The sequence below is a fragment of the Stegodyphus dumicola genome, chromosome 5 (genome assembly GCF_044657685.1).
Source record: "Stegodyphus dumicola isolate Sdum_Otavi_A_Nest chromosome 5, ASM4465768v1".
Lineage (NCBI taxonomy): Eukaryota > Metazoa > Arthropoda > Arachnida > Araneae > Eresidae > Stegodyphus > Stegodyphus dumicola.
Window position 1 is genome coordinate 74,699,652 of NC_140772.1, and position 17,153 is coordinate 74,716,804.

Here is a 17,153-nt window from a genome sequence, read left to right on the forward strand (position 1 = left end):
CAATTTTAATGATGAACAGTGTATTTTCTCACAGAAAACATAAATCGGAAAGCAATAAAAAATTTGAAACTGTTAAGGAAAAACAGAATGCAACTGCAGATACCGAGAATTCATTAATGGATAATATGGAAAGAATAATATGAATTGGCTTTCTACAAATCTCATATACAATTTAACAGTTGGCAAATTTTTGTCAAAATTTATTAAATGAAATAATTCCCCTACGTTTATTAACACAATTAACCTTCTGAAATATGCATATACATGAATGACATTTCCTAAAATTCTTAGCTATTACTATATCTTATCATTATGGCCCAGCTGTAAAATACTTGGAATTAATGAAAAGATATGCCAAACACCATTACAGATTCAAGTGCTTTATTTTAGATTTGGGTGAGTTTTTGCAAACACACAATTAATGACAACAATATATAGTAATTTTGATCATAATTCAATTAAATGACAAAGGATCAAGTCCACCCTGCATTGTATCTTGTACAGTTTCACTGCTGGTGGAATAAGACTGGATTGCTCTTAGATTTCACATTAAAAAAAAAAAAAAAAAAAAAAAAAAAAAAAAGTTTAAAACCTTACATAACAGTGGATGCTGACAGAACAATAAGCAACACTTTTAGGAATTTCAACTTCAGTTGGCCAAAGCATAAATCAAGATGCAGGAGTTATTACAATGTAAAACTAGATTTTTAAATACACCTTTCTTATTTAATTTTTTAATAATATTAATATTATGGCACAGCTGTAAAATTTTCCATCCAACAATCATAGCATTCATAGTATCCACACAATATTTCACAGCTGTAAAAAAAATAAAAGTATAAGAGCATTTTTACATACATCATGCATGTATATATTTTATACTAGCTTTGACAGGGATTTTTCTCACTGATACAATTTTAAGAAGGCATCTATTTTTTATTTTTTTGTAAATAGATACCTGACTTACACTGCTAATGATACACTAAGCAATAATCCACTAATATCACAAATTTTACACATAAAAGGCATACAGAGTAATTTCATGAGATTAAAAAACTAAGAAAAAATAAAGTATTATCTTCAAACGATTTATATTTATCAGAAAATAACCTATTTTATAGACTGTACTTCTAAAATCTAGCAGTCTTGGAACAGGCCCATTTTCAAACCAGACAGAATAGAAACATACCCTACAAAAATATCCTGTGCACTACGGAAAAAACTTGTCCAGCTCATGTCTTATATTTGTACTGTCATATCAAAGTTAAAATAATATTTCCATTATTGTTCCTAAAGAAGGTTCCAGAACTTTCAAATTCTCCGAGTTCCATTTTCAGTCCAAAAGGCTGTATCTTCTACTTTTGTTTATATTACACACAGAAAACGATCTATTCCCATAGTATCCACACAATATTTTTACACATGTTCTTTATATAATTTTGTCATTAATTCCACATTTTAATGCATATAGTATAATGACTTATATTTGCATTTTTGCACCATCTTTTACACATCTTAGGTTTTTAGTTAATAACCTAAAAAGCAACATTACAACTGAATACAACACTTGATATACAAATTTTGAATCCCAGTTTCTTAAGCAGGATCAATTCGGCTGCAAATCAACAATCTTACTGGTGGTAGATTCAAAATATGCTTGGTTTATGGATTTGCTAGACCACAGAGGATTAAAGAAGTACAACCTGTACTATCAAAAATGAAGTATATACTTAAAAAAAACTTAACAATTTACTTTTAAATGATATTAAATACTAGTAAGGTCCAGTTATACTTAATTTTTAATTTAATCTCAAAGTCATCTTAAAAATTAGAACAAGAACATAAAAGTTAGTAACAAGATACATAATGAACAAGAAACATTCATCTAAACTCGAATTGGACATAGTGCATTATAAGATAACTCTAAGAAAGTTTGTTTATCTTCCATAATGAATGATTTTAGATTAGTTCAATAAGATCATTACCTTAAAAAAAAAAGAGGAAGATTTCTTCTCCATTTCCTTAAGTAGCAGCAGCATATTATATTCAGTTTCCAGACTGTTCTACAATCTACTTGAAGATATATATTTTATAACTTTAAGTACTTTTGTTTCAAGAATTGACTCTGTATTAAAAAAAGGGAGGACACATTTTTAGAAACTTAAGATTTACATTGGAATGGGCAGTAAACATTCAAAATGCGTTCACATATTTCAGTTCTTGAATACTGAATGGATATTGACATAATTTTGGATACAACAATTATTACAGTGACAGACAAGAGTGTATGATTATTTACAGAAATCATCAGTATGATTTAAAAAGCTGCTTTTTGATAAATCATGTGCACTGAACAAATGCCTATGCAAAATTAAGTAAGATGCATTTTTCTGCACAACAAAAGAAACAGTGGCTTGGGATATTCATACAATGTAATTGTTTTATAATTACTAGACAATAAGATTTTCTAAACCACTGTATTTATAAAGGCAAGTATCTGACAAGACAGGTTTAGTCTTCCTATCATTTAAAACTAAAAAACATAAATATTTTTCTCATATTTACAGAAAACATCAAATTTGTCACATGTTAAAATCTTAAACTTCATATAAGTCCTTAAACAGGTGAAAACAAAGCAATCCAGTAAAGGGTTTAGATCACAACTATATTCTGCAATACATTTTAAACTACACATGTGAAGCAACAATAGATTTTAAGCATTCGAAACAAGGGGACTACACTTGATAGGTGGGTGCTCTATACATGCGCAAGTTCATTCAGCAAACTACTATGCTCATTTTATAGTAGGAAGAAGAGGGGCACATGAACAAACCTACAGTCTAATGCAACATTATCCAAATGACAATGATGAATAGACTAGTTACGGTTTTCTTACGTGCAACATTTTGATAGTTAAAGCTTACTTAACTGTACACATAGAAAGCATAAATCAAATACTTTTGCCTGCACAAAAAAATTTACAGAGGAATGATATAATATTTTTGAATTGCTGAAAGCAAATAGCACTGAATATATTTAGTTCATAAATGCAACAAAACTATACATCCTGCAAATGAATCATAAAATGTACATAAAATAAAAACTTTCATATAAACACATTTACAAATGCAGATTTGGAACAAAATTCTTGAATTTTCTTTTCCTTTTATTAACACACGAGTAATAAATTATAACTTTTACTGCTGAAAGTACAAGTTTCTGTTCAAAGCTAGAACAAGAAAAGTTCAGTGGTCGGGAATAAGGCAATAATCCAATAGCTTATAAAACTGGTAGCTGATGCTATGCCACTGACATGAACACCCGAACACTGAAGTAGAGTGCATCTAAATCATATCAGGTGTAAATGCACACATAAGCACTTCACCTGGAAAAAATTTTAAAAAAATCACAAACTGCATTTTAACACTGATACTCAAACACACAATATCATTAAAATTCTTACAATAGAAAAGTTCAACAAAATAGTAATGACATACTTCTTTATTGAAAAACCATGTAATTGCTTCTTTTCAAATTGTTAAAACTCTCACCTTTGTTGAACACTGTTTTGTTCATAGCATATTTGTATAACAATTATGTTGCCCAATATTCCACTTACAAAAATAATGCAATAAATATTTTACTATAACCTACATCTTTATACAATATATAAATAGAGCAGTTGAATTAGTTTTGCATGTCTAACAAAAACAAATTATCAAGACACATTAATGCATAATTGTTAAAGAACATACTGCCCATTACCTTCCCCAATGATTCTGCAAACACTTTTTTGAATTAAATTTAAAGCAAGTTTCTTTGTGAATTTCTTATTTAATCAGACTCATTTTCAATGAAAAAATAAAAAATTCTGGTCAAGTCACTTTTGCGAAATGAATATTGTTTAATGAATCCTATTTACTCAAGCATATAAGCAACAATTTTTAAATTCTGTAAATATATTCATTTAAAAACTGAGAAACAAGGATATGATTTGTAATCTGTACTGCAATCTCAAATAAAAATAGACAAAGAAATGTCTTGAAATGATTTAGCTATACCAAATAGGATAATTCAGAATTCTATTCTAAAACACAAAGATAAATCACTATTTTCTTTAATGCTTGGATGCAAAACGTATGTTTAATGACTATTTAGGTACACATATGAAGATCAGTGGACTCTGAAAGGAATCATATACTGCCAAACTAATATTAACTTTAATAACATTATGCACATTTTTTCCAGTCATTCGTGCAAAAGTGAGTGCTTTCTGCCTTGCCATGAGAAAATACAAACAACTTGCTGAAAATAACAGAAAGACTTATTACATTAGCTTCACTGGTCTTTTTAACTAAATTCTACACTGTTGATACTGAAGCAATCTATTCATGGTTAACAATTGGTCATAAAACTATACGAGTAGAATTCTAATTCGTAACTTCTGAACAATATATTAATTGGTTTTCAAAATTAATCCTGCCAAAGCACTGGAAATGCTTTAGAAACCTCAAACACATTATTTTTTTATCAGTATCTTTATGACAATGAGATACCATCATAAACATGCAATGCTCACAAATACTGCACAAACTTACTTATCCTCCAAAGCTGAATGGTTTATTATTTGATAAAAATTTTAAACAGATATAATGGACTATATAAACTGATTTAAATAGTAACAGCTTCCACACAAAGAAGCTTGCAAGTTATATCAGTCTTCCTTTAATGATTCATGTCAAATGCTGGGAAGGTTCAACAGACAAGAAACTATAAATATCAAACATTGTTATTGTTAATATTAAAAAATTCACAGATTTTTCAGACACTTCTGAACTTTCTATGAAGCAAAATTTATGTTTCATTCATAATACATTATATTGTCGCACATTTCTTCTAAAGTTTGTATATGCTTCCATCAAACTAGCTATTATACTAGCTATAGTTTCCATCAAACTAGCTATAGGTTGGAGCATGTGCAATTTCACTGTTGCCTAGCTAATTAGAGAAATCTGGGACACTAAAAATTCCACAAAATTAAACATAATTAAACATAATAACATTTATTTTGGGTCTCATTTGAATACTATGACAACTTGAATTCAAGTTCCCTTACTTACTAAAATTTTTTATGACAAACAGAATTATATAAATACAAGAAGTATTTAAGAACTATGACTGGAATAATGCAAGACAGAAATACATTTCTGCAAATTTAATCTCACACAGACTAGGGTGAGAAAAGATTTGAAATTGGACATTTGGTAACAATATTTACTCTGTAAAAAACTCAATTTGCTTTATTCATATAAACCAACAGTGACCAACTGAGGGCAAGCAAGGCGCATGCAGTATATAAGTCCTTATCATCAGCCACTGTCACCAAATTTAAAATATAATTTAATGTAATGTCACTGTATTGAAAATATAACAGTACTATAATTAATATAGACACGTTTTTTTTTTTTTTACTTCTGCTTTAAACACTGAAAGGCAGGGAATTTTCAGTATGTTATATGCTGCGATTTTACAAACTTCAGAATAAATGTTATAATTCTTGAAGTTGTTTCATATATAAACTCACAACATTACCTCTCTGATTTTTTGCACAATGTGGTAAAAGAACTGCTATTCTTCTCTCTCTCTCTCTCACACATACACACACCTTTCTTCCAAAAAATATTGAAAACTGAAATATTTGTACAGCATTACAACAAGCAAGATGAATATTTAACTAATATTTATCTCAAAATCAGCTGAAAATTTATCCCTCCATAAGTTCCATACTTTAGTATACTATGCAAGGCTGACACTAATTTTTTTTAAATTTATTTGAAAAGGTGTTTAACGATTACTTATGAAGAGTTTACAACAATAGTTAATCGAAGAAAACCTAATTTTCCATCCAGTTACATTTCTATTTTCAAGATTAATGATATTTTAGCACTAAATCCAAGTAATGTTTTACTAAGTGACAGTAATTAAGATTGCTGAGTTAAAATTGTTAGTTTTATTTATATATACAATCAAATGTCGTTAATCCGGACTCGTCGGGACTTCGGCGATTCCGGATTATCGATTTTTCCGAATTATAGATCATCAGTTTAAATCGCGTAAGATGGCATGCAGAAATTCTAAAATTTAAAAAATGAAACCGTAATTTATGAAATAAAGAACAATTATGATCTAAAGGGTATCAAAATTTACAAAAAAAAGCTTAATATTTATTTGTTTACTTTATTAAACATTTCTTTCGATGTAAGTTGTTTAAGTTGCTTCGTTTTATGTGATAATACTTTCTCTTTAATTCTATAAACAGACATAATTTTTTGTTCAGTTACAAAGTTCCGCTGTTCAAGTCCTGTTAATTGCTTTGCCGAGAATACCGACTAACTTGTCAATTGAAATGTTTTTCGTTTTCACTAAACTCTCTGTCACATTCTTCATGTCTTTATCCATTTTTTGCAGCAATTCCACTTTTTGTTTGACGGACATCGAAACATACTTTCGTTTTGTAGATCCTTTGGGAGCTCCAGATTTGGAAATTCTATTTGACATAATCGAAAGTTCAAGTTTACTTTTATAAAATTGCTCTTACAGTCTGCAAAAAATAATAAGCCGGATCCAATTCGAAGATTAAGGAACAACGCAATCATCAACATTAACTGAAATAGATAATTAGATAATTTTAGATTATACCGTCCATTATACATAAAACGCGCACGCGAAAACGTATTCTGCGCTTGCGCACATGCAAATGCACAGTCGTAAGAGGTCTTACACGCACGTGTAAACGCCTATGCGCATGTGTCAACGGGGCGCATGCGCAGAAAGTTTTTAGCTTTGAGGTCCGGATTATGGGTGTCCGAATTAACGACTTTTGACTGTAATAGACTTTTAGGATGACCAAGAAAAGGGGGGAGCCCCCCAAAAAACTAGAAAAGAGAATATTAAAGCAATTCCAATTTAAAATAAACTGTAGTCAAAATTACAGTTTGAGAAAAATAGCGTGAAGTTAGGAATGTCTGCTTTCTTTTCAGCAGGATTTCTTCCAAGCAACACAAGCCTGCTAGGTACAATAATAAACTGATTTTGGAGGTCTGATGGCAAAATAGTAAATGTTTGAGAGTAAGTGATATTTTTAAAGGATTAATCCAAATATATTTACTTTGCCTTGGAATACTGGTCACATTTAATACTGCAAGCATTTTAATGTATTAGAATGTATTAGAATTAAGAAGTTATACACTAGTGTGTTACAATGTAGCACTATATAATTGTTACTGTTTAGTGCTTTATAATTCCAATACACTATTCCTATAAATAATACATGAATCATTTGATTTGCATGAAAAAAAGTTTAGGATGCATTTTAAATTTTTGTGTATTTTGCTGAATTTGGACTAATAGTTTACAAAACTGAATGTCAAGACATTACACTTCTAGGCTGAATATTACCATTTAATGCCAACTAGTAAATCCTAATGATGCCAGGTTCAGTATAGAATAGTATTTAACTTCCACACACTTGAAAGTTAGATTCTACTATTTACAAATGATTGACAGTAGCTGCACTCCTGTCAAGTATTCAGAATGCATTGTAGTACTAAGGCTCTGCCCAACCTTAATACAGGATGTCCCCTATTATTTGTTTTGTTGAACTAAATCATTAAACTAACATACCATTCATTTACGTACTTGCCAACCTATGACACTAAAAAATCGAGAGACTTCTAAGAAACCAGAAAATTTTTCTCTCAACAACAATGTTTTTAAATGATAAAAATGTATTTTTTTAATATTCTCAACAAAAAAATATTTTTAAATGATAAAAATGTATGTTTTAATAATGAATCAGCTTTAAATAGTTACTAATTAATATCTGAAATTTTACCAATTCTTAAATGCAAAATACTTACATGTAAAAAAAACATTTTTGTTATTTGTATCTTTTAACAAAAAATAATACTTTGTACAAATGCTCTGAATAGTGGTAGATTTTACTTTGATTAAGAAAGAAACTTCATAATTCTGTTTATAGCAATTGTCGTGTAAGCCTGCTTTTGTTTTTTTAATGTGCCATTACTAATATTAGATCTATATTAAGTCCTTGTTTTTGTTACACTAAAAATCTTCTCGCACTCTCTCTGCATTACTGTGGTCAATTGTCAGGATGGCCAACATTATTCTATCTTAATATAATTCTAGACAGTTCACTTTAAAATTCCATCAGCATATTTCAGTTTTCCAATTAAACTTCACTGGGTGTCTATCATATCTGGTTTTATAACATTACCCAAGTTTTATAATTATAAACTGCAAAATTGCGACTGCAACTAAATCAGTTGCAACATCAATATCATCGACCTTCCTAAGTAAAATTGGAAATAGATTCAAAAATTATCTTAAATCAGAAAAAGATGCATTTGCTAGAGCAGAAACATCTGCAATTTTAGTATAAAATCACTTCATCATTACTTGAAAATTTATGCATTATATATCACATATTCATTAGAAGTAGCTTCTAACATGGAAATAAAACTTTTTTTTTTTTTTTTTTGTCTTTCTCTGAAAGTTCTTTCACTGCTTTGTTAGTTGCAGCTCCTATTACTAAATCATCATCTTTCTTCTGATCTTCTATTTCACCATAAATTGCATCATATATAGAATTGGAAAATAAAACAAAGATTAATTTTACAAACTTTGATAAAATGTCTTTAAGGAGATCATAAATCATTGATTGCAAAACAGTAGAATCATGTTAAAAACATCAAATGATGGCAAAATGAATTGTATAAAAAAGCAAAAAGCTTTATTAAGGTACAAAAACAAAAACTAAATATTCATTCTTCACAAGATGAACTTACAGTAATCGGAAAATGTTTCCTTGTTAGGGAATTTTTTTTTTATTTTGAGAGAAATCTGTATCTTATATTTTGTAGTATTATTTTGAGAGCTGCCAATTTAAATTGCTCTGGTTCAGAAATTACTTTATTTTTCTCAAACCTATTTTTAACAGTGGAAGTAGTAACTACATCTCCATTTACTTTAGGTATTTTATATATTTCAGTACAGCCTTTTATCTTAACTCTAGAAGCATATACTTGTTCTTTAAAAAATAAAAGAAGTGGATTCCACTAGTCGAGGACTCTAGATAAACATTTCTTTAAGGATAGCCAGCATGTATATACCTGTTTCAAATTTTTTCATATTTCACAATATTATACAGCTGTTGGAATTGTTTCAATTTTTCCTTCCTTTCAAGATAATAATTAATATCAACAATATGTTCATCCACATTCATTGCCCCCTTTTCAGCTGCTAAATTTAAGAGGTGAAAGGTGCACTTCATAATTTGCAGATTTGAATTTTTCTTTTTCAAGATGCCTGCAACATCAGTCTTCAAGCCTACCATTACTGCTGTTTTATCAGCAACAACTGTTAAGCAATTATCCATAGAAATTGCTTTTAAAGTTTTAATAATTAGTACATTAAAGCCTGTCGACTGTCCTTCTAAAGTGGGGGGCAGAAAGTAAACGACTCTCAGTTTCTGAAGACACTGGATTAAAAAAAAAGAAACAACTGGATACAGTTTTGAATCAATATTATTGCTTCCATCCGTAGAGAGGCAGATTGAAACTGTTTTAATGCAATCAACTGAAGATATATTTTTCAAAATGATTTCTTTAACAACTGCATATGCTTTATTTCTTGCACTTAAGTATAGCGATGTCATTATCGCAAAACATTTTTCTAAATAAAGTTGTAGCATGATCCAATGCATTCGGTGGTCGGTTGTGCTCCAGTAAAAAGGCAGAGAACAATTATTCTGCATTAATAATTTCTTGGTCCTTTATTTCCACAAAAAATTTTATTTATTTCTTTAATAGAACTTATCTTTTTCTAGTGTTTTTGTGCATGCTAACATTTGAGAACATCAGCCCTTCCACTCTGTGAAATTGGAAAATCTTAATGATAAACGGTACACATTGCAAATTTATTATACAGGGTGTTTATAAAGTCCCGGACCCATTTTGATGTTTAATAACTCCTAAAATAATGAAGATATAAACAAAATTATGGCATTTATTGATGGAATAATTTATATTTTTCCTTTTCAGGTTTGAATATCTTTACTTTTGTAAATATTGTCTGTGTGTGTGGTTAATTTCAGATAATTTCATTTTCCAGTCTAAATATCTGTACTTTTCTAAATATCGTCTGCTTATTAATTGCATTTTTCTCTCTTTTGTTTTTGGCAACTATTGCAATGTTGTGTTCTGATATAATGCCGCTAGACTTTTTCCTTTGGGGATTTGTAAAGGACAACGTTTACAGGAGGAGAGTGTCGAACATTGATGACCTGAAAGCCAGAATTACAACCGCAATAGTCTCTGTGGATCACGACATGCTTGCCAGTACCTGGCATGAAATTGAATATCGACTTGATATTCTCCGTGCGGCGAAGGGAGCACACGTGGAAGTTAATTGACAAGGGTCAGGAAACTGTTTCAGTCTATCTAACCATTTGTGCTATTAATTTTAATCTATCTTTATTATTTTATGAGTTATTAAAATTCAAAATGGGTCTGGGATTTAAGAAATACCCTGTATTTCCTTGAGGAAATAATAGAAGGAAAGTCCTCTATGTATGATTTTTGCAAAGTACATGAGTATTTTACATGTTTCTCAGAGACAACTAAAACGAAAGATTGTAATTTCTTAAAACTATTTCTCGAAAGCATGTGTACTCACACCAATCAACAATAAGATGAATGAAATAACAACCTCAATCTGCCTTTGAGCTCATTGGCTAATATATGCCAGATGGCACACAGTAATGCTCAATGCTCATTGAAGAACTGTAGCACGACATTTTCGGACACATGCGCTCTCACTCATAACGCAGAAGCATGCCAGAATTTCTCACTGATGAAATTACTTCAGTTTCCCTTTATATGTAATCTAGATTTAAAAAAAAAAAAAAAAAAAAAAAAAAAAAAAAAAAAAAGCAAGTGCTTTCAGACACCCAAAATCATTTTGGGGGAGGGGGGCTACACGAATAACAAAGCCTAGCTACATAAAAATTGCGAGCAGTTTTAATAAGAGAATGTCGGAAGAAATATGTCGGAAATCGGAAGTCTTCCGCCTAAATCAAGAAAGTTAACAACTCTGCATTTACCTCAATTCAATGGGGTGGATTCATTCTTTCTGTCCAGATTGAACATATCACTTCACATTGGTGAATAATTAGAACAAGCAACTTCAAATCTCAATGACACTAAACTCACTTCTTTCTTAGACTACTTATATATTTGATGCTTATCATGCTGGAATCATTTTTAAACCACTAAGTAATTACATCCACAGAAATGAACAGATGAAATATTTCTATTAATTTATTCACAGGTTATGTTTTACACATGTACCTCTATATACAGGTATATATAGAGTATGTTTTAAATACAGTCTTTTTGTAAGTGCCATTTAAGATTTCACATCTGCATGAGAATGAGTGTGCATGCGTGCTCTCAGCACTTTTTGCACAGAATCTAATGATACCTGCATTCACAGTGTCAATCTTGCTTCATAGTATAAGACTAGAATGTTTAAGAAAATTGAGTGCCCTGCTGATATAATAGACAATCAGTCATCTGGTTTTTAACAGAAGAAATATGAAAACTGCAGGTATTCAATTCCAGATATATGAAGTGCATGATGAATGCACAGTGACAGTAGAATGCTAATATAGGTGAAATCCTTCAAGGAAGGTAAAAAGTCCATGACAAATTGAGCTCTAGCTGACCTTTATAAGCATTTACAATTTGGTGCTGGCAGCTCAGACCCAAATTCATGCAAATAGTAAATCTGAGCAAATGGCAAGGAGAAATGAAACCTGCTGATGAAGAACTGAAATGACTGCGAATAACTGGCGATCTCCACCAGAAGGGTCCCCAACTGGCGATCTCCACCAGAAGGGTCCCCCAAAATCTTGTTATTTGTTGTGATAAAAGTTTATACACAGGAAATTATGCAGAAAAATAGCAAATTCTATGTAAATTCTGAAACCGATCCAAGTTTAAAAATTGTTTTTTTCTTTTTTATTGCAAAATGGACCTACCTTACTTAAAAATTGATCCTCTTATTATATATATGTATGCATGAAAAACTGAAATAATAGGTGACTGGATGGATATAAGTATGCTTTGTTCCTAAAGATTAAACAAAAATTTGCAAGGAAGAATAATTTATAAACAAAATAATGAAAACATTACTGCCCCTCCCTGTGTTCTCCATATTATGTTTCTATATATAAATAAATAAATATAAAACAATGAAGGTATATTTTCAATTTTTTTCAAATTACGAAGATTTATGCAAACAACATTAAAAATGAAGCTAATACTCACATTATTATTTGCATGATCCTAGTCAGATGGAAAACGTGGATCTCTGTTTGCTGATCGTGCTCTTGTACCCACTTTTTGCACAGGAATCATTGACTTAAGTTGAGGGCTCTTAGAGAACTTCAAAGTAGGGATCTGTGATTTTCTTTTTTCCGTTATTTCATTAGGTACTTGAGATGATGCTACAACATCTGGTGTCACTAACTTCATTTCATTGGAAGGATGTGTGTTTGTTCGCATCTGTGCTCTCTTACTTGGTGGTGTCTGAGATAAAGATTTGGTAGGTGTTTTTGGAATAGCTACTTCTTTTGCAACATGAGCTTGTCTAGGAGGAGATATCTCTGCTTTTTTCTTTGTTTTTGAATTACTTGAGATAGTGGGTTTAGCAGCTGAAATTTTAGGAGAGGACGTTTTATTTAGCACTTGTTTATTGATGCCATGGCTTATCTTTTCCCATTTTTGCCGCAACATTTTGAACTGTTGCCCTTCTTTAACATCTACATTTGGGGAATCATCAGTAGCATTTGAAGGTGATGGTGCATGATTTACATGATCTATCTGAGAACTGCACCCACTGTCTGTGCTAGAACAGAGTGAGAACTGTGGTATATCACCTTTTCTATTTTGATCGGTATCACGAGGAAGTAAAGTATCTCTAAGAAAATTCATTGCCATACCACTTCGACCACTGTGGTTTTTTTCTTTCTTATTTTGACTAGCAACATTAAATTCTTCAGCAAATTTGGCATTTGGAAAAGGGTTAATAGTTATCCCAGGCCAAACTTGGTTTTCATGGCACTCTTCAACATCACTCCTAATATTCATTACATTATTACATGGAGAAAGTGCCTGATGATGCTTAGTTTTCAGACTAAAGTCATTTATCTTATTCCCCATGGCTTGTTTATAAGGAGAAAACTGCAAATTAAGATCCGTAAGACTTCTTTCTTCATGATCCTTTGTAACTTTAGAATTATGATGGAATTCACCATTAGATGTTTTGAAATTATTTTCATTGTATTTTTTCCAGCTTTCTCCAGAAGTAACTTTAGTTTCAAATATCAAATCTAGATTGAATGGCAGAGTTGATAATGGACTAACTAGTTCTTTCAGCTCATGACGTAAATGAACTGCAGCTGGAAGTGCTAGAAGACTGAGCAGGGCTGTAGGGTGATAATGATGACAGATGAGACTCTGGCATGCACATAAGTGACCTAGCCACCATTCAAAACAGCCAAGACTAGGGAAAAAGCATTTCAGTTATTAACATGTGCAAACAAAATATGAAAATTTACAAATTTGTATCAAAACAAAACAAAATACAATTCACAAAGTTTTACCTAAATTTTAACAAGTTAATATGGGTCACACAAATAAAGTAAATTTATACACAGAAATCATCAATTATCTGTTTCATAATACAAATGAGGTAACATTATTACATACAGTCAAAAGTCATTAATTCGGACACCCATAATCCGGACCTCAAAGCTAAAAACTTTCTGCGCATGAGGCGTTTACACGAGCGCGTAAGACCTTTACGACTGCACATATGGGTGTGCGCAAGCGCAGAATACGTTTTTGCGTGCGCGTTTAATGTATAACGGATGGTATAAGCTAAAATTATCTAATTATCTATTTCAGTTAATGTTAATGATTGTGTTGTTCCTTAATCTTCGAATTGGATCCGGCTTATTATTTTTTGCAGACTGTAAGAGCAATTTTATAAAAGTAAGCTTGAACTTTCGATTATGTCAAATAGAATTTCCGATGCTGGAGCTCGCAAAGGATCTACAAAACGAAAGTATGTTTCGATGTCCATCAAACAAAAAGTGGAATTGCTGCAAAAAATAGATAATAAGGCATATCCTTTGTTTATCTAACCGTTCCGAAATCTGTTTATCAATTTCACGCTGCTCTGCGCGGGGGGAAGGGGGAGGGGGAACGTCGCGGCGCGCAATGAACTGGAAGTTCATCTGTCAGCACTATCGTTATCTTCAGGGCAGATGTTTTTACTTTATTCCGCTTATAATTCCTTATTAAATGTAGTATTTTATCTCGATGTACTCCGTCTTTGATATGATTTAAATCAAATTCCTCATCATTATAAATATCACGAATACAAATCAAATAGTTTTCTGGTGGCAATTTTCTAATTTCAGCTATGCGAAATGTATGCTTTACGCATGCGCGCGTTGGAAGAAATGTTTCATAAAGTAAACAAATAAATATTAAGCTTTTTTTTTTTTGTAAATTTTGATACCCTTTAGATCATAATTGCTCACTATTTTATAAATTACGATTTCATACTTTTAATTTTATAATTTCTGCATGCCATCTTACCAGATTTAAACTGATGATCTATAATCCGGAAAAATCGATAATCCGGAATCACCGAAGTCCCGACGAGTCCGGATTAAAGACTTTTGACTGTATATGAAATGTATTATTTCTTTTCCAAAATATTTTGAAAGAAGGGTACACAAATCTAATATTAACAAAACAAATCTGTCAAACTTTTAAAAACATTAATGATACATAAATACTTAAGTTACAATATTTATCCTTAATATCGGTTAACTTCTGTGTTCAGTGGTCCAGGAATATAGTCTTATCTTATTCAGCCACCTTATGTTTTCATTAAACAACATATTATTTATTTTCCTTTTTTTTTTTTTTTTTTTTTTTTGTGAGGAGGGATTGCATTCAGTTTATCTTCAATTAAAACATCCTTACATTTCTTACTCATCATGGCAGGCATACTGAAGGCAATCTTTTAAAATCCTTTTATTTGGAATGTAGTTTAAAAGAAAACAATCACATTACATTATCTCACAGTACCCATACGAATTCTGTAATATTAATTGTGTTTTGACTTTACTATAAATATTATTTACCTCACTTGAAAAAATTTATAGCAAGAGGATTTTTTTTACTAGTTTTTTTTTTTTTTTTTCTCTTTTCATAGAAAGAATAACTGTTTATCTTTTCCACAAAAATAATTACTATTTGCAGAATTAAAGCACTAAAGATGTTTTTCCAGAAAAATGGGATACTATATAATTCATTCTTATGACAATAATGCAAGTTTGAATATTTTTAATAATAAATTAGATGAAGATATAATGTTTATAAGTAAAATTATTTTTAATAAGAAAACTTTGGCTTAAGTTTCTTATTAAGAACAAAATTAAACAATAAGGATAAAATACTTCCCCATTTTAAAATTAATACACTAGTTTCCTTATGAATCAATATCCATGTAAATAAATGCATGAAATATTTTTAACAGATATATATATATATATATAAAACATGCCTTGTGTGTGCATATATATATATATATAATGCATATATATATATATATATATATATATATATATATAACGTACCTTGTGTGTGCATATATATATATATGCACACACAACACACGTTTTTAAAGTAAGTACCATTTAAAAATTAAAAAGAAACAAGTAGAATTTTCTTACCATTTTAATTTTTATATGGAAGTCTGTACCTCAACCTATTTTTCTACACAATTTGTGCTAATATTAAGGCACTTATCATATCATATAACCAGTCTTTTGAAATCCCTCTTCAAGGCCCACAAGCATCCAAGTGGTAAAGTCACTAAACACTGGTAGTTTGGTCTGAGTTTCAAATCCTATGAACGGGCTGGCTGCATGGGCGTTTTCGTTGTTTTTCCCATGTGTAACTTGTAGTGAATGCTCTACGAGCCATTTTCAATTAGAAAGTCCTCTACAAAGCCATCCCTCCCCTTAGCCAGATAGCCCTCGAGGCTTTCTCGTAATCACATAAACCAAACCAAATGAAATCCCTCTTCTTAGAAGTCTGCCACTTCATTTGACACCCACCGCAACATGGTCATTTTAACCTCATCACTGTTGTAATGACGAAGATGCTTCTTCAAATGCAGGAACAGGTGGTAGATCAGGACTGTATGGAGGGGGTGATTAAGTTGTTCCCTGTGAAATGACATGATGAGATCTTGAGTTCATTTAGCCACCTGTAGATGGGCGTTGTCATGAAGCGAAACAATTCCTCTACTCAGCATATAACACTTACTCAGATTGCATGCCACAGTTTGTTTAAGGTCTGACAATATGTCATAGAATTCATTATGTCACCACGAGGCAAAAAACACACAAACAACACCCTCTTCCTCACTCAAAAAACAGTACACATGATTTTCGGGACTGGAACTGTTTATTTGAACTTCTTGAGTGATAATGACCATGGACTGCTGCTTCAATTCTGGTGTAGTGCCGGCTACCCATGTTTTATTGGCTGTGACAATTTAGCTTAAAAAGTCATCACAGTCCTCACTGCACTCCTGAAGGACAGTTCAAGTGTTTTGTGCATGTCTGTCAACATTTTTGGCACCCAGTATGGTAATATTTTTTTATAATTTAAGCGTTTGTTCACAATTTTACACAGAACACTATATGAAACCCAAGGAAGTTCATCAGATAATCAAAAAATCATAAAGTGTCTGTTCCGTTTCACTTATTCATCAACTTTCTCCACAATTATCTTCAGTAATGACAGATTTTTGCCCACTCCATTCATCATCATTAACATTTACGCAGCCATCTTTAGAAGCTTTAACCCATTTCTGTGCTGCTGTTTTGTTCATAATGTTTTTTTCATATACTTTGCTAATCTTATGATCACAATTTCAGCTGCTTTCAAATCTTTTGTACTGAGAAAATGAATGACTGATCA

General features: G+C 31.0%; 1 protein-coding gene across 2 annotated transcripts in view; it reads right to left on the reverse strand.

Moving 5' to 3' along the window:
* Window positions 1-364: 364 nt before the first annotated feature.
* Window positions 365-17,153, reverse strand: part of LOC118205271 (uncharacterized) — a 180,407-nt gene continuing 163,618 nt past the window's right edge. For both annotated transcript variants that reach the window (XM_085816784.1, XM_035377572.2), the window contains exons 9-10: window positions 12,411-13,647; window positions 365-3,385 (exon numbers count right to left, since the gene is read on the reverse strand). In XM_085816784.1, coding sequence (XP_085672910.1) covers window positions 12,429-13,647 — 1,219 coding nt within the window. In that variant the 3' untranslated portion in view covers window positions 365-3,385; window positions 12,411-12,428. The remainder of the gene's footprint in view (window positions 3,386-12,410; window positions 13,648-17,153) is intronic.